At 31.5% G+C, this 20,375-nt stretch overlaps 1 protein-coding gene across 1 annotated transcript; it reads right to left on the minus strand.

The window, feature by feature from the left end:
* Positions 1–1,861: 1,861 nt before the first annotated feature.
* LOC139489515 (low-density lipoprotein receptor-like) lies at positions 1,862–19,802 on the minus strand. Its single transcript, XM_071276002.1, has 5 exons — positions 19,659–19,802; positions 18,992–19,105; positions 12,379–12,495; positions 6,424–6,630; positions 1,862–2,380 (listed from the first exon to the last, which is right to left on the minus strand). The coding sequence occupies exons 1-5, from the start codon at positions 19,786–19,788 to the stop codon at positions 2,040–2,042; spliced, it is 909 nt and encodes a 302-aa protein (XP_071132103.1). The 5' UTR covers positions 19,789–19,802; the 3' UTR covers positions 1,862–2,039.
* Between the last annotated feature and the right edge of the window lie 573 nt (positions 19,803–20,375).

Below are 20,375 nucleotides of genomic sequence, written 5' to 3' on the forward strand. Positions count from 1 at the left end.
TTATCATGTACATCTTCTGTATAGTAATTTTATAAATTTACTGTTTGCAAAAGTATAAATTATTCTAAATAATAGGGATGTTCTGGTAACTAACAGAAGACCCTGGCCGTTTTTGGCACAACTTTTTTGGACTTTTGGTCCTCGATGCTTTTCGACTTTGTGCTTGTTTCGGCTTTCAAACTTTTGTATCTGGGCGTCACTAGTAGATCTTGTGTGGACAAAATGCACTTCTGCCGTATTAAAATTTTGAACTTGTTGCCTTTTGTTGGCTGTTGTTCGTGTGTTTCTTTGTCAATTGTGTTCTCCAATTTATTTATATTGTAGTCCTGTGGTGTTGAGTTGTCATTTTAATGTTATATTTCACATGGCTATAAAAGAGGGAGGTTTGGCATGCCACAAAACCAGGTTCAACCCACCATTTTTTCCTTTAAAAATGTCCTGTACCAAGTCAGGAATATCGCCATTGTTATATTATAGTTCGTTTCTGTGTGTGTTGCATTTTAACGTTTCGTCGTTTGTTTTCTCTTATTTTTGAGTGTAAATTTACATTGCGATAACACGTGTCACGTTACTTGTCTATCCCAAATTCATGTATTTAGTTTTGATGTTATATTTGTTATTCTCGTGGGATTTTGTCTGATGTTTGTCCGTTTCTGTGTGTGTTACATTGTAGTGCTGTTTCGTTGTTCTCCTCTTGTGTTTGATGCGTTTCCCTCAGTTTTGGTTTGTTTTTTGTCCATGGATTTATGAGTTTGAACAGCGGTATACTACTATTGGCTTTATTTAGCCATGGCGGCCATCTTGGTTGATTGGCCGGTTCACGTCACACATTTTAAAAACTAAATACCCCAATGATGATTGTGGCCAAGTTTGGTTAAATTTGGCCCAGTAGTTTCAGAGGAGAAGATTTTTGTAAAAGTTAGCGACGATGGACGACGACGACGACGACGCCGGACGCAAAGTGATGAGAGAAGCTCACTTGGCCCTGCGGACCAGGTGAGCTAAAAAAAAAACGAAAAAAATATCCTAATCAAACGCCTAATTGGACTTTTACTCTTTTTTCGGCTTCTCATGTATATCTAAAACGTTACTGTTTATGGACGAGAACGAACTTTGGATCATCAATAATTCGAAATTTAAACTTTCGATCAAAACTAATAGAAGGTTGATTTTTTAAAAACCCTGTAGAAAGCGCTTTATGTTATCTATTCATCAGAAGGACCCATCTGTATAAAACAAGTCGGTTGGAATTGAGAGAACAATAATCGAATATGGACTCTTCACATGGACTATTAACGTCTTTTTCTTGGTTCCACACTCAATGAATGAAATTAATTAGGTCAATTGACTTTAGTTCGTCAGCTTTCGGAATATAATAACTACTGTCAATACCATTCATCGTGTAATTGTTCAGAAAAATAATCCACATCGTCCAGTTTGAGACATTTTCTCATCTTGTTATTTGTGACGTTAGCACGGTCATGACTGTTACCGTTATCTCATTAAAAACCATAAGCGCTGGATTCTTTTACCAAGGAAAAAAGCTAAATGATCAGGTTTTGACCAGCAAAATTGTAGGAAACATGTTTCAAGACTAATATTTGTTGATTTATTAAACAAAATCCTTTAAATAGTAAACAAGGAAAATGTCAAAACAAGGTTCTTAATGTAAGGCATCAAATGTAATTCGAAGAGTCAGAAACAACAGATATACTCTACCTAAAGGTGATTTACAAATTCCAGAGGTGAAATAATTTTTTTCAAATCGGATAAAACATTTTTTTGAAAGATGCTATACAATTTATCGCTTAACCGTTTAACACCAAAAAGCCAATATTTATCACAATCAAAGTGGATCCGTGTGTGTTGAAACAATTTCTGCATATAATTCCGTTAGAGCATACTGTTTGTAGACATGTGTCGAACAATAAATGACGAGAACCATTGCAAAAGCTGTTTAAAATAAATGGCCTATTGCGTCATAAATTTAGTTTGTCAAAGTGAGTTAATTCATAGGTAACATATAAAGGAAGCGACATTTATGAATTTGAGAATGGTGGTACGTTGTACGTCAGAATTAAGTAACGTTCAAGTACTTGCCTTTTATTGTAGGTCACATCAAAATATTCTGGATACGTTCTTGAGAAATCAGAAGAGAAAGCGTCATGGAAATAGCATGTCACTTTAACATTTTGTGAACACCGGTATTTTTTCTTCATTACACCTTTTATCATATCCACAGGAAAACTAACTTCATTATAATGGAAGGATGACGACCCAGTATAGCCAAATGAAGTACCAACATTGTTATAAAAAAAGAAGGTTGAGATCAGTAGTGTATTGCCTTTATCGTTGAATTCACAGTATACCAAATATGTATCTGAAATTAAATTAAAGGTAATGACAACGTAACGTGTTTGAATTATTTTTTATTCTAATATGACGTGCTTCTTTTGCTTTGTAAACAACCGTGACCGTGCTAAAATTCTCGATATATATGTTAGCCTCAAATCTATGTCCGGCCTCAAATCTATGTCCTTTCCGAAAATCTATATTCTTTTTAATATTGCGTCATAGACGTTCCAAATCTATGTCCTGTATTGTCTCTCATCTATGTCCTTTATTTACTCAAAGCTATGGCCATTTTTAGTTCAAATCTATGTCCTTTCATTGACGTAAAACATAACAAAACGTCATCAAGTAAACGATGAAAAGTTAAACAATTACAGGTGTAAGTACGGCCTTTATTTCGGAGCATTTACTCACACCGAACAAACATTGAACAAGTGGTTTATATGTCAAAAGCAAGGTTAACATTTTATCTTTTAATATACATGGTTTAAAACTGCTTTATGTTTTGTTTTTTAAACTGGAGGAAAATCTGTTATGAATAGTGGACTGATTGAATATTTTCAAAAACGTCAACTAGAGATTTATCCTCTTGAAATGTTTTCTGACAATTATCGGGATATTTTTACTTTCTTCTACTATTGGGGAATATTTATAATTCAAAACAAATCCAGCCATGATCAAAGGGGCTGCAGTGTTTATATCTGGTTTCTGGAGGGAAGGAATGTGCCAAAACATAAAGAATGAATCTTCTCGGGGAATTATTTTCGTTATTAAAGACATTATTACAAGTTTTACATTTGAACTAAATAGATATCAGCTAAGACCAAACAATTGATATATGTTCTATTGTGATTCTCAAATATTTCAAATATAAAGAACGTTTTATTCTTATCAATTTATAATGATTCTTTGATACTGGTATTCAAGGAAAACATAGATAAAGGGGTGTGAATGTCAATGAAACAGCGATATGAACAAATTCATAAGACAAAACGAAGTACGCCGTCTTTTTTATTAAAATAAATAAAGACGGCATACAATAATAACCCACGCAAAAATGGAAAAATGACATAATAAAACAAAAAGCATATAAGACCGTACTTGAAACAATATTATAAATATCAGCTAAATAATTAAGTCGGATTTTCTTAAACGCATACTATACTTCAGCTCTTGTACATACATGGAGAATACACACCAACATAATATTGAATTATGGGAAATTAGACCCCGTTCACACTAGGACATTTTTATCGATTTAAACTATACCGGTTCACTTTAGATCGATTTAAGGGCCAATGTGAACGCTTTGAATCGATCTTCAATCGGTCTAAACTAAAACATCAAAAGAGGTAGTTAAGTTTGAATCGATCTAAAGTAAACCGATCTTACTTTAAATAAAAACGCAGCGATCGGTTTTAACTAGTACGACTGAATCGAAAAACACGTATGAGCATGTACAGCGCCAAAACTATCTCAGAGGTTCGTTGTTTAACCCATATTTCTCTGTTTACAGACATTTATATAAAACAAACTGAAAACATTTTGTCTTCGCCATCGCATAGATTTGCGAAATCTGTGTCTTCTTTTATAAGATTATTATTTTTTCTTTCTCGGAAACGCAATACTTCGTCGTGTTATAACTTCGTTACTACAGATAATTTTTTTTCGAAATTAAAGAAAACGGCAATAACACCTGTACCAAAATGTTAACTTCTGATTCAGGAGAAACAATAACTTTATCCATTTTTTTTCAAGTGTGTGTGTCAGAGTTTCAATAGATGAATTTTATAAATCAGTTCTATATATATACACAATGTTTACAGTTTTTCGGGTAAAAAGGTTAGATCGATTGCGTTTTTAATTGTAGTGTGAACGCAGCTAGTGGATCGGTTTAAACCGATAGAGATCGTTATGATTAAAGATAATGTGAACGCTAACTGGTTTTATTTAGATCGATTCAAATTAGATCGATTAAAAAAAAAATGCTAGTGTGAATGGGGTCTAACTAAATAAAATAAAAAACCTATAAGGCCGAACTTATTAGACGGCATAAATTTGCGCATGGGAAGCAAATTGGAAAAAAAATATTACACAGATTTGAGACCTTATCTTTTTAACGGACACAAATTTGAGAATGACGTCACGATTTGAGGCCGAATCTTTATTACGGACATAGATTAGCGATTGACGTCATGATGGGCATGGATTTGAGAAACGGACACAGATTTGAGGTTGTACATAGATCTGAGGTTTACATATCTATATTTAGCGCAGACTCAGAGAAATACATAATAATGGATGTTACACTATACCTCCCACGTAGATCCACATGTATCAGAACCTATTTACAAACGCTATGCCGATATTTTGTTTAAAAAACTGAAATTGAAATAATACTACAGAACTTCTATTCTTATAGAATCGAAATAATTTCAATTGGGTAACTGAATGGCTAATTTATAACAAAACAATTTACGAAAAACAAACATGAAAGACATGAACCAACGACAACCATTTAACGACAGATCCTGACTTCGGACAGGCAAAATAAGTACAGATTATGACATGCCCTTTTCCATATTGGCCCTTGTATCATCCAAAGACTCCCATATCGGCCCGAGGCTTTAGACGAGGGTTGATCTGGGTCGAGGGATGATACCAGGGCATGTTATAACATATTTATCACATATTTAAGTTCTGCGGAAAAGAAAAAAACAAGTTCAATTATAACAATTAAATGAAACATAACAGGTAAAATCTTATTTTTTTTTATTACAAAAGTGTTATCAATTGTCGTTAAGGATACAATGACGACACGTCATTTGGAATCAGGGTGCAATAATCAATAACCTCTTTATTGCCCATAGCAACTTTGAGGTTATTACATATGCAAAACCCAACGTATGTGATAAAGAATAATACGAGGTTAAATAAAGGCAACAGCAGTACACCGCTGTTCAGTAGTAATAAATCGATTAAGCGAAAACAAATCCGGGTTACAAACTAAAACCGAGGGAAACACATCAAGTATAAAAGAAAACAACGGAACAACAGAAACACTTGAGCTGCACAAAAAACAAACGCCAACATACACAGAAACTGACTATTTGATAACAACTACCATATTCCTGACTTGGTAATGGACATTTTATGAAAAAATGGTGGGTTTGAAAGCACAAAAAAAGTAAAAAATGCGCGTCACATGAATGAATCAACGCTACACAAAGTGACGTTAATATAAGATAGTTAAATTTCTAAAAATAAAAGAGATTGGTTTTATATATAGCCACGTATATGAATATCAAATTGGGTTTGGGTTTGTACTGGTGTTATTCCATGTATTTTCTAATCATGACATGAATATCAATATGGAATGGTTACACAATTGTGTGAGCGCTCAACCTTCCCCATTACTTGGGACAGTGATGTAACAGCACAAAATAAGAACAAACTATAAAAATCAGTTGAAAAAGACTTTACTCGTCAGATAGATGCAAAGAGAGACATAAAAAAAACACAGAGAGGACGTGACTGTCATCCCTCATTTCTAACAACAAAAATGTCACTAAGCACATATCTTAGACTACTTATTGAGAACCCATAATAGAAATATCTTAGCAAACAGATGTGTCCAAGTAATTTTTTTATTTACTATCATCAAATTCGAAGCCCCCTACTTGATAAAAACATCTCGAAAGTTAAGTAATTCTTTTCAGTTCTAAATCATTTTGATTTTTTTTTTAATTTACCTCTATTAGGAATGAACATTCGAAGTTACATATCCTAGCTATGACATCCTTTTTAGTTTGCATGTATATGAAAGAAAGATAGTTATTGAAAAAACAAAGCGATAAAGCATAAGCACTTACCCTAGCCCTAACCCTGTAATCAGCTCCATGTGGTTTTCTTAATCTTAGGTATTTTGTAGAATACGTTTTATACTGATGTTTATCCAATTTCATCTATTTTTTTAAGATCATCTTAGTAAATTGTGCCTCAATAATAAAGTGTCTTGAGGTCATCAATACTTGAATCAAAACTAAATTTTAATGCGGTTATATAATATACCTTCTGTTCCTTGATCTATAGAGTACATCCCATTTAATCTCGCTCCAATGACCCACCATTGTTCACACGATGTCTGTAATGCACTATATGTGCAACCATACTCATCTTCATTATATTTTCCAGGGCAGTCAGATATAGTATCACATACACGATCTTGACTGATACATGATTTATCATAACATTGGAAAGTGTTAAAACTACAAGTTTCTGAAAAATAAATATATATATAATCACGTCATGTCGCTCTTCAATTGATGCTAATCTGATTGGAAAATAAGAGTTATATTTCAATCTGTTCATCTTTATTGATATCATGCATTTTAGTACAGAGTTCTTAACAATACTGCGAAATGTTAAATACATGTATATGTAAGATATGTTTCATTTTTCAAGGAAAGTAGAATTGCCGATTCTTTAAGATTCCATCTTTGCAATGTTGCCCCTATTTCAATTCTGTGTTTGTTGAAACAAGACTTTTTTACTCCTTTGTCTAGTTGAAGGGGTATTTACTTGTTATGATTTAAATATCCTTTTAGTAGGATTATATTTAAAATCAAATTTGTCAACAATACATATTAAAACAATAGGAACGAAATTAAAAAGTAAAATAACAAAAATACCGAACTCCAATGAGAATTCAAAACGGAGAGTTCCTAATCAAATGACAAAATCAAAAGCTCAAACACATCAAACGAACGGATAACAGCTGTCATATTCCTGACTTGGTACAGGCATTTTCTTTAATTTAATTTAGTATTTTTAAATTCACAACATGTTACCAAATTCGTTATATTAATATCGTGTACGTAAGGTTCATGCAAAATTTGCTTTTTGTCTCTCATGGCTGAACTTTTATAACAATATAACTGTATATATTAACTCGTTTTGGTGTTTTGTCGATAATTAGAAAAAGGCACCAAAAAAATTATATTAAAGGTCTTGAACCGAAATGTTTCTTATTATAGAAAAATATATATAAATATTTTAATAAAATAAGAATATTATTATATGAGTTGGTCGTTTTTTTATAAAATTTTTAAATCTTTGTTTTCATTTTGCATCCATCGACACTCATCAGTCAAATTTTCCTTTTCTAGATATTACAATTTGAAACAAATTGATCCTAAAAAATCTACAGACTGAAATAAATGCATAAACTTTTATCCGTTCTTACTGCTGAACACACACATCTGTAACTTATACATGAACGACGCTTTCGTTGATCATTGATACCAAATCCAACAATAATTAAAAAGAATATTAACAAAATTCAGAAGACAATTATTTTTTTCGGATAACAAAAAATTCCTCATTAGTTTAAGTTGTCCGCTGAATATAGGCGACTTATTCATCGGTTAAAATTCATTCTTGACTGAAAAAAAGATAAACTTTCGTTATTGAATCTTAAGGATAAAATTGAGAAAGGAAATGGTGAATATGTCAAAGCGACAACCACCCGACCATAGAGCAAACAACAGCCGAAGGCAACCAATGGGTCTTCAATGTAGCGAGAATTCCCGCACCCGTAGGTGTCCTTCAGCTGGCCCCTAAAATATGCATAATAGTACAGTGATAATGGACGTCATACTAAACTCCGAATTATACACAAGAAACTAAAATTTAAAATCATACAAGACTAACAAAGGCCAGAGGCTCCTGACTTGGGACAGGCGCAAAATTGCGGCGGGGTTAAACATGTTTATGAGATCTCAACCCTCCCCCTATACCTCTAGCCAATGTAGAAAAGTAAAACAATAACAATACGCACATTCTTCTGACGTTTCAGTCTCGTTGAAATCTCGTTCTGGAATTATTCCCAAAACATGCGATACAAGCTAAGTGGAAATATCAATGAATTTAAAGAAACATTATAATCAAACTGAACTCTATGAAAAATTGTGTATTTACAATAAGTAGTTTTGGGGTAATACAATTTTCAAATTTAATTAACAATCAAATCAGTCTCATTAGCTACAATGTTGAGAAAATGGATGAGGGGTACAAGAAATGATTTTACCAGAAACATGTGCATCTCATATCAATTTGTTCTTTTCAAATTGATATATATTTTTTCAATCATTTATAACAAAGAAATTGAAATAATATGCTTATTGTTCTAAAAAAAAGAAAAACCCAAAAATAACAAAATTGACAGCATGTTAAATTTGACACAAAAAAGCAACACAATGGTATGAAACTTTCTTATATTTACACCTACATATAGTTTTTTTTTTAAGTTAAATTTTTTCAGATTGGTCAACTTCATCTTTATTGAAAATATGAAAAGATTTAGTTGGAAAACTGTGATATTTTTATCATAATAGCCCAGAAATGGGTACAAAATGATGAATAATTGGGAAATCATCAGAATTTTGGTACTTTCAAATGGCCGTAGCAAAAAAACGAAGTGCACCACCATATGATTTTTTTCTTCACCAATTTTTTTTTTACAGTCCTATAAACCCAAAAATCAGGTTAAGAAAAAATTAGTGGAAATGTTTGGCTCCTGAGAGGTGTACATCTTTAGGAGTCAAACATTTTAAGTGTAAACATAATGACAGTATTATATGTTATGCTCTTTAGGGAAAAAAATAACAAAATATAATTAATGAAACATATTTTCTCAAAATCCGTTAAATAGTAATGATTTTGAGAACTGGAAAGAAACTTTATATAACAACTTCACGAATATCAACTGGCTATTAAACCCGAATTCTAACATAGATTAAACCGCCATCAATGGAAAAACCCCTCACAGTCGGAGTATCTAAATAAAATCAACGTCGTTATCAGCATACATTTTGTATATCTTCAAATATTCTGGAAGGTGAACAGTGAACATATTGAACTGGGGAGCTGTTTCGTTCTCCTTTTTTCCGTGACAGTTATTTAAAACCATATGCTTCATAGATCTGGTAATTAGAACCAAGTCACAGTGTGGTAGACAATATGTAGGACCTACAGGACTGAAATTGTTAAGACGAACACAGGAATATCTATACCGCTTACGAAGATCAGAGAAATTCAAAAGTTTGATTTATCAATATTTAGGAAAACACAATCACAATAGTAAATTCATGAAATTCCACAAATAAGTTTTGGCAATCATACATTATCTTCTTATTTTTATATATGTAGGACTTTTGAACCGCGAGGGTACTCTAAACCGTGATGGTCACACTGAATTTCAATGGGTTGACGCTGAAGTGCGATGGAAGCATTGTGACGCTATCTTGTTAATATATACCCCAAAGACAGATGGTAGTAACACTGAATTCGATGGGTTACAATAACTTTAGTTTGAATGTTGTTCATGTTCACATTTGTTTACTAAAATGCAGCTTTACATGTTTTTACGTAAATCATGGAGAGTAAACAATCAGAAAAATAGGACGATCTCTCATTTTATGCGAAAATTTGATTATAAAGTTTCACTATTATACTTAAATGAAACTTAAATTAATCTTATTTATTTCTCTCTGTTGAATAAATATGTTAAACTATTTGAATGATATAATGCGTACAAAGTAATGGGATTTAACTCGTGATTTGAATGCCCCTTGAATTACTAACTTATCATTCATGCATATATACCATTCATACTTCACAAATATAAGAATCGTTTATCTCTTATGATACAGTATTGAATAGCATAGTGAAAAAGTTTGAGAACTATGAGCTTTTTTGAGCCTATTGCTTTTTTCTTATTTGTAGCTTATTACTTGTTTATTTTTGCGGCATCACTGAATGCTCTATTTTCTTTTATACGATTTTTCTTGGTTTCAAACACTACGAACAGATTACTTCCTGTAGACATTTTTTTTCTTTAGAATATGGATATTTAGTTTCGTCTTCCAGTAGAGGTTATCAAAGTAGGTATCAAAAACCAAAATGCACAAAAGGAAAATTAAAACTAATAAAATATTGGACAGCACTATAGACACAGAATAGACACATAATTGACCAAATCAAGATTTGGTTAAAAATTTAAAGAAGCTGGTCATCCTTTGTATACATTTTTTAAATCATAAAATGAGTCTGTACGACATGTATACATTTTTTGCAGATATATTTGATTTTATTTCCTAATAGAACATTTTAGAGGGAGTAAATGAAGTAGCACTCATAAACCATAAAACACAAAAAGAAAAAGAAAAAAGAGAAAATACCAAAAATATTGACACACATTGATAATGATTATTAAAAAGAGGATGTGGTTTGATTGCCAATGAGAAAACTCTTCACAAGAGACCAAATGACACAGAAATTAACAACTATGGGCAACCGTACGGCCTTCAACAATGAGCAAAGTCCATACCGTAAGCCAGCTATAAAGGCCCAGAAATGACAATGGAAAACAATTCAAACGAGAAAACTAACGGCCTTATTTATGTTAGATATGATGAACGAAAAACAAATATGTAACACAGCAATAAACGACAACCACTGAATAATAGGCTCATGATTTGGGACATGCATACATAATGTGGCGGGGTTACACATGTTTGCGGGATCCCAACCATCCCGTAACCTGAGACAGTGGTGTAACAGTACGACATAAGAACGAGATATAAATTCTACGGTCCATAAAGTGTGAGCAATCACGAGCAAAACGTTATAATAGAAGGCTATATATAATTTATTGTTTATCTCAGTGAAGGTTAGAATTAAAACGATTCAGCACTGTTCATAAAGAAGGCAATTGAATAAAGGCAACAGTAGTATACCGCTGTTCAAAAGTCATAAATCGATTAAGTGAAAACAAATCTAGGTTGCAAACTAAAACCGAGGGAAACACATCAACTATAAGAGGAAAACAACGGAACAACAGAAACACTGAACTGCTCCAAAAACCAACACAAAAATACATAGAAACGGACTATTTGATAACAACTGCCATATTACTGACTTGGTACAGGTCATTTAAGAAAAATAATGATGGGTTGAACCTGGTAACTCATATCAAAATTAGATAAAGAGTAATTCGTGCCATGACTTTTAAAAAATAATGTACTGTAAATTCAGAAATTATTGCGTTGTTTTTATCATTGCGAAAAATCCGACAGGGTTATAATCGCATTATTTAAACTCACATTTTGAAATTGTTCATATGAATTAAACAGGATTTTCTCAATATCGCAAAAATTAAAATCGCATTTTAGTCTAAGTTGACAAAATTGCAATAATAAATGCACGTAATAATTTCTTGATTTACAGTACCTAAAATAGAAAACTCATGAACAAGTAGTGATAAAAGATTACTGACAGAACTGATGCCAAACGAAGACAAATAGATAAGCAAAATTTATTTTTGATTAAATATTAGTCCTAACAGTGTGATAACATGGTATATATGGGGAATGTCTTGAAAAAATATATGCTTATAGATAACATGATATTGTTGTTGCTGAATCTCAAATCTCCAAATTGAATTTACCGATCCCATATATATTGTAGTAGGTCACAAAAACACTATGGAACGAATTTATCTTACCGACTATCTTAACATGTGGTATCAAGACTAGTGGCCCATCAAAGTGATTAAGTCTTCAATACTTAGTATTTAGAACCTACTTGTATTTGTCCTAACAAAAACAACGCCAATAATAACAACTTGTAAGCTTTAAATGTGTTCAATCGTTCATCATCAATTTCTTCATGTGTTAAAACCTTTCAATTGTTCCTCAACGCCGTGTTGTTTTTATAAAGGGACGTAACACTACTACTAACCGTGTATTGAAATAAGTCCCGCCTTCTAACCTTATATGAAAAATGCACGGTCTCCACGCGGTTGCTTTTAACCAATCGTATCCCTAGAAATGTGAGATAAATGATGATATTGAATTTTCTACAGACTTACCATTTTAACATTTGAACCTAATTCTTCAAAGGTTTTTTATGGATCATTTTACCTTTTGTGCAGTAGCAATTTAATAAGGATATAAGTGTATATACCACAACTGTTCTCATCGGATCCATCAAAACAATTTATTGTAATGTCACAGCGTTGTGCTGAAGGAACACACTGTTTGTTGTCACACTGCCATTCACCATCTTTACATTTTCTCCATCCTAAACAAAAATCAAGAGTTGAATATTGAGATTTTTCGAGACAAGACTGATCAACAGAATCTAGTAGAAAAATTTCAAAGAACAAACTCATTTCAACTCAATCATAGTACTATTTGTCAGCGATTATCAATTCCTTTGATTAGGTAGAGAAATAAATTTAAGAAAATCTCAACTTGCAGTTGGGAATGAGTCAATTACGCATTTTACGTTAAACCATTTGCATCATGATTGAATTTATATTAATATTTCTCAAATTACACCGAATTATCCTTTTCCTGACCTGATACGTGTGATTCGTTTGATCTCAATTTGTCATTGGTCAAAATTCGACTTCAAACTTACTTTCCTCTAAAAATTTCTATTGTTACGTCAAAGGCAATCATGCCAAATGACGTCACATAGAAAGAACACATCTTTGTGCAGATCGTTCGAAAAAAAAAGATAATTGAGAGATAAATGTATTGTATTTGAAGCTTTGCGGACGTCCATCTGTAGTTTTACTGTCATAAATTTAATTTACCTGGCGACGCGGAGTGGAGACGGGTAAACGGGTATTTGCGACAGTAAAACTACCGATGGACGTCCGCAAAGCTTCAAATACAATACAGTTATCTCTTTTCTAATGCAAAACAACTTCATAATTAAATTTCAATCATTCTTTCAGTGTAAAATTTTTATTTAAGAAAATTCCACGAAAAGATGTTAGCTTCTTTGGTCCCTAAACTAGGTGACGTCATAAGTATGCTTCCGGCGTCAAACGTTTACATCGGGCGTTTTCTGGCTTCTTGGCTGCTTCAAAATGTAATAAAATTTGATAAACAGAAGATTTAAGGTGCAACATATGAGTTTTTTTTCCTTATTATTGTAGAAATTACATGTAAATACATTCTGCAATTCAAAATGTCGGCTTCCTTAGTTACAGACAAGGAGATAGAGCATTTTACGCTTACTGTCATCCAATCAGAACCATTGATACAAAATAATTGAGAGAAAAAATTTCACCACCAAATTTCGGGCAATACGGTATTTATCCACTATCGACAGTTAAATTTGTATATTTATAAGGCTCGGCAAGCCACGCGTTTTAATTTGAAATTTAACTGTCTCGAGTGTGAAAATATAGTAATTCACTCGATGCTGTGGCCGCATTTATATGTATTTCATATGCAGGTTTTAAAGCAGTCGATGCACTTCAGAAATGAGGTCAATGGCAACATTTAATCCAGAATGAAACGGTATAGAAGCTTTAGTTATCAAGTCTTGTTACTTCCAAGATATAAAGCATTATTCAAATAGTCATGCCACCTCTTGAAATGCTGTGATTTCATTCCTATGTCTCAGAGGTGTAACAAAAAAAAGTAATACTTTTTGAAACTGATACGGATGCAATCTACGTCCTTTTTACCAAGAAATTAGTGCGACAGTGGTTTACTGGTTGGTTTCAAAATCTCATAAATCGATTAAGAACAGTCGGAAAGCTGACCCCGGTTTGACCCCATTTCTTAAAGCAACAATGGACGTCATGTGATTACCATATATGGGCATTTTTTTACCAAAAAAAGTGAAGCCCGTTTTTTTGAATTTGTAGTTGTTTGCATGAATTAAACTTATTTGCTTTTAAGTAAACATTCTTGAGTATATAAGAAATATATTCATCAACTCAATTATGAATTTAAATAATTTTTTTCTCTCAAAATTTGTCTTCCAAGTGTAGGTGTTGACCAAAAAAATTGGTGAAAAGAAATTAAAATCGTAATTTTCTTTCTTAACTTCTCGGGAAGCTATGCTGAATTTAAATTATGTTATGTAACATAACTTGGACTATGATATGTCAAATTTGTGCCAGTTGATATGCTGAGATACGCAAATGTGCCACTTCGATGTGTCGATATTTCGGACGAAGCGGGGCCGATAGTAATTTACGAGTTACGTCCCTTTGTTTGACACTTTCATGAACAAACTATTATTGAATTAAGCACCATATGCTTTATTTACATGTGGATATTATTAAAATAGTTTTACTTAATATATTTTGATACTAAAGACATGTGTAAAAAAAAATTGAAAAACACATTTGAACACTTTTCAGAACTTGAGTTCAGTCTCTGTGAAATTAGCCCCACTGTATGACTATGTGCCATATAAATTCATAACATTATTATTCCAAGAATTAATTTATATTTTGGTAAGTATTTTTAATGCTGCAACCAAATTATCTTAACACAGAAATAAATTTCTACTTCATTAATACAAGGGGTAGCCAAAATATTCATGAACACTGGATCAAGACAGGATTAAATTGATCAAAAACAGGAATTCCTTTTTATTACAGTCCTACCTTAAAAATTTCATTTAAACTTAAAAGATATTATAACAAAAGTATTCTGAGTGTAAATTTTTCATTATTCGAAATAAAAGGAAATTAGTGTGCAATCCTTGTATGAACAAACTAAATATATATATAACAATAAATGTTGTCTCATTAATTCCATGCAAGTTCTAATGAATGGACTCACATTATGAAAAAAACACTAAACAAATAGATAAATGGTTCTAATCATGATCTTGGAAATAAATATGAACAAAAAGACTTGGTCTTATATGTTTCTTCTTCTATTTAAAAAAAGTAATAACTATGCATTTTAATATTTATATAAAAAGTATGTCAAAGCAGTTTCTGAGTGCTAAGTCAACAATTATGTTTTAGATCATAAGTCATGAATAAGTCACACTTCAAGTTCATGTCAGTATGAACATACTATCAATGCAAATCTGAAAGAGATTGTTTTAAGTTCAAATTTAGGACAGGACTTTTTTAATTTTATTCTTGCAGGATTGATCAGGATTCCTTCATCACAAAAAAATATATTATCATAAACAAAAAATGAGTTTTGTGTTAGTCATCTAGACTAAAGCAGTTAAGGTTGTGCACAGACAGTAGAATCTATAATATTTCCTTACCTTGTTTTAGTTAAGTCAAACATTTTTACTGAATAATTAATCCAGTCAAATATTCACAGCTGATCTCGCTATTACTTTTTCAAACAAACGCACTAAATGTGTGAACATTGTGTTCAGATGCAAGGTGACATCGACGTGTAAGACCAAAAAAACTACAATGTCAAAAAATGTCTTTCTTTTGGAATTTAGTTCAAACGGGGTTTCTTAATGGGTGATAGAACGTTATACTTGATTTTTTTAAAACTTTGAGATACGTATTATTATTTTTTTGTATAGTATTATGTATACAATCTTTGTTATTAATCTTGGGAAAAAAAGAAGAAAAAATAACAGACAATTTCGCATAATTTATGAACGACGATCAACGGCATTACGTAATTGTTAAAAGACGACCAATTTGACATGTTTGAGTATTATTTTCTTTTAATAATAAAATCCAGGCTTAAAAAATCGAAAGAATTCAGTTTCTGACCCAAATGGCAAGTAAGAAACAGAAAATAGAAAAACTTCCAAATTGGCGCCAAATTTTTTTCCGCGAAATTAACGCAATTTCAGAATGACGGGTTTTAATATCAGTCCCATTGTTTTCTTAAGACAGTAGCAACAACGGTCGTTTCTAAGGGCTTGCTTTCCGACTGAAGAAGAGACAAATCAAGGTAACAAACTAAAGTTGTAGCATGGTATTTCAGTTGGAAAGCAAGTCCTTGGAAACGTCCGTTGTCGTCAAGCTTTATCAGCAACAATAGCAGGGGGAATTAATTAGGTGGCGCTACAGTCGTCCGTAACGTCAAAAAGTCCGCCAAATCAATCGGCTAAAAGATTGACGTTTAAAGTATTTTTTGCAACTTGTCATGCTTTTATTACAATTAAATTTTAAAATTTGTAGGTTTTGTGACCTATATAATTTCTTTACGACATACAAACACTACAAAAATAGCTTGTTATTGCTATTCCTTTATCCTGTCCGTTCTAAAAAAAAATAGCCATCTTTTTTGTTCGCCAAAAAAATCGATTTTTCCTAATTTGACGTTTGCGTATCCAAATACATAAAAGAACGGTTATAATCTTAAATGAAACCGGGAAACCTATTTGAAATTTATACACTGTTTTGAAGCCATCATTTTTTACTTTTATACATCAATTTTAGTGACCACCAGCCATGTGAATTTGTATCTGGTTTTAGCTACGTTTCTACTTCAAAACAGTAAAGTTTAGCTTCTTTTCATTGTACCTGTTTCAAAGTGCTCTAAAATACTGATTTTATTAAAGACATGAATGAAATTTTGATTAAAAGTTGTGGATTTTCACAATTCCATACGATACTTGTATTTTAAAGTAACTAAAACCCCTTTTGATCCCCTACACAAATTGACGGTGACATTGTTTTCTTTTTTCAACATACGTCATGTAACGTTTATAACAAAATATGTGTCAGGGTCATGTGCATAGTAAAAATTTACACATTGGAAAAGTGAAACAACAAACAAAGATCTTCTTTATTGCGTTTAAACGTCTTGGAAAATTCTGACAGATCTGACAAATTATTGATAGCCTACTGTATGGATGGACAAAAGCACAAAAATAGCAATAGAAAATGCATTGCAAAGAAAATTTTGTAGGAAAAAAACATATGAAAAAAGAAAATGAAGGTCAGTTAATAAAATCTTGCTTATATTATTATCTCTTTATACTTAGTAAGCGATGTTTCCATTCTCAATTTTATGGTAATAAGAGCAAAAACTAGCTTATCAAGCCAAGTCAGCCAAACAAGAAGTTTATTCGTAGAGATGTGTTCTTACAAAATTGAATTTATTCAAATGGCAAATTCTTGTCAAATTTAAGCATCTTTGATCATTATTGAAGTAAAATGCACAAAATTTGTCCCACCAGTTTCATTTCATTTCCTATTACTAGTATTCAGGTAAAGTATATACACAATACTTTGTTTATAAATATGTAATTATTTAAAGAAGCTGATACAGCAACCTGTTCAAGAGAAGAAGCCCCATTTTTTCCAAAAAGTTTACTTTCATAATCTATAAAATACCCTGAGAAATATGACAAAGGGCTACTGTGCAAGCTTTAATCTAATAGTTTAATTTTACAATAATAATGATTCTGAAATTCAAAATTGTGCCACTTTCACTTATAATTTAAAGCATATTTTTTTACAGAATTTCTGTCAATATTTTTGGTATCAAACTTATAAAATTTATCCCTTTTTTGTATTTTACTGTTCAACTAAGAAACATAGGCTTGAGTTTAAAGGCTCTCTTAATTTGAAGACATTTGTTGTGACTCTTGGTCACACTTTATAGAATATAAAATATATATAATCAGTACTATTTATTTAATAATTATATCAATTTTCAGAAAGATTATTGAAATTGTATAAACTATGTTTTATTGCATTAAATCTGAGACTACTATATAGTAGTCTCAGATTAAATATAATCAGAAGTGTTTAAAAAAATTCTGCTAGGAATGATCCCACATATAAAAATTACATGTATTATATTTTATCCGCCAGATCTAATTTCTTTCAATATAGCTAGGTTTTTAATTTTACATGTAGGTGTCATTATCCACATTTCTGATTTTTTTTTTTTTTACTGCAGTAATATTTTGTCTTTTAATATTTACATTTAGTCCTTCTCTGAAAAATAGGGGGAAGTATCTCTTCTTTATATTATCATAACATAGTTATAAATCGAGTTTCGTTTATTTTCTTTCTAATTTTTGTAAATTAAACTCCTTTTTTAATTTTTATGCATTTTGCTGGGTTTTTACTTTTGACTGGTGATATTAAGGGGAGATAACCACTTGCACAAATCGGCATAAAAACCACCGCTTCGGTTCGAAATCAATTTGACGTTTGCGTATCCAACATTCTATTGCCGAGATATTCATATCGAGTGTTTGTCTTAATGAGATGCTTTATTAAATTTAAATTCAGCCCATCATTTTTAGTTTTCTCGTAAATATTTAGATTTTTCGTTTAGGAGACTTGACAATTTTCACCCGAACTCCAAGTTTGCAGATAAAATAAAGAATAAAGGACTTTGATTTGATTTGTGAGCTTTGACGAGAATAAACTATGGATACTCAAGATTAGTAAGGTCAATAAGTTTTTATTACGACAATAGTATTCAGCGAGTTAAAATGAGGTTTGTCTCATCCGTTTTTTTACTGAATTTTCACGGTCACGTGACTCTATTGTTGCTGATAAACTTGGGGTCAAACCGTGACCTGCTTTCCAACTGATTTTGTTAGATTATAACATGTTCTCATAATATTCCATTAAGACAAACATTTATTAATACATTTTTATTAGGATATGTTATGTGTCAAAATATGTTGATCACAATGTTATTTTGCAATTTTTGTTTAATTATCCAACTTACGGCAGTGTTGTTCGTCTGATCCGTCTATGCAGTGTTTAAAGTGATAACAGTAGAAGGTAAAATATATACATAAAAAAATTATGTTTATCTTAATACAATTTTGATATGTTTCGGATAATTATTCAACTTACGACAGTGTTGTTCGTCTGATCCATCTTTGCAGTGTTTGATGTGGTCACAGTAGAAAGTAAAATGTATACATGAACCATCTGCACATTGATACTGGGAACCTGAACATTCTGTACCTGATAATAGAAACTTAATGTTTCATCTCTAAAAGAAATAGAATTGAATCGTTTTATCAAAAAGGAAAAAAACACCATAGAAAACGTTTGAGTAATCATAAATGAAATGACAATTTAGGTCATTCCATCATTTCAACTCCCACATATATTTATTTTACCGTTCGTGTGTTAATGAAATATAGCACCTAAAAATAGAAATAAAAACTTTGAACCTACATACGTAAATTTAGCATTTTGGAATTTTCACATGTAATAACAAGAAAGCTTGATAATTTTTAATCATTTATATGTAGTTTTGTTCATGCTTCCCTGTGGTTTACAAGATTTGTCTTTTTCTCCTTTATATTCTATCTTTTTTGTTGTAAACATGAGACGATCTAGTCAACAACTAAAATTTGTTTGATATAATAAGCTATAGAATATACAATGATCACATTTAAATTATTTAGTATATTCAGGTCTCTTATTTTAATCTAAATTTAAAAAAAAAGGGTATTGTTATTTACAGTATCAAATGTTTCAGTTTGAATATATTAAAGGAATTATTTCTTACCACAATGTTGTTCGTCAGACCTGTCAGAACAATCATAATTAGTATCACAAACTGCTAGTTGTGATATAACCTCGCCATTTCCACATGTTAATAAAGATTGGTTATGAATTGATATCCCTGTATTGCCCATTACTATTGTTCCTCCATCTGTAACAGAGAATATTTTATCGCTTGAAAAATTATTTTAAGGTAGATATACAGTAATGATTAGGTCAAGAGAAAAGTTGGTATGACACGTAATCATTATATATCTAACTATATATTTCCTTCATTCTGCAACATAATATTGGGACGAAGTCCCCTATTACAGTAGAAAATTCAATAAAAAAAAAAAAAAAAAAAAAAAAAAAAAATCGGGAAAATTTCCCGAATTTTTCATTGTACTAATGAACTCAAAATCGTTCAATTTTTTTTTTTGTCGTGTTTTTTAATTTCCGGATCTGCGCAGAACACATAACTCTACTTCCTTCTTCCGGTCTTGTTGTCGTGAGACTTTGATTAGTCTAGGAACTCAAGGAACACAATACCAATATTTCATTTTTAATCATTCTTTGTTTTTGGTATGAATAAACGTTAGGCCTACCTGATGCATTGCGTTTCTTTGTTTACATTGAACATGACGTCATAACTTAAATAACGTCACAAGTAAAATCCCTAACAACAGAACCAAAATCGGAAACGTTACGGTATTTCCGTATCTTTTTTTTTAACAAATAT

The sequence above is a fragment of the Mytilus edulis genome, chromosome 9 (genome assembly GCF_963676685.1).
Source record: "Mytilus edulis chromosome 9, xbMytEdul2.2, whole genome shotgun sequence".
In the NCBI taxonomy this organism is placed as follows: domain Eukaryota; kingdom Metazoa; phylum Mollusca; class Bivalvia; order Mytilida; family Mytilidae; genus Mytilus; species Mytilus edulis.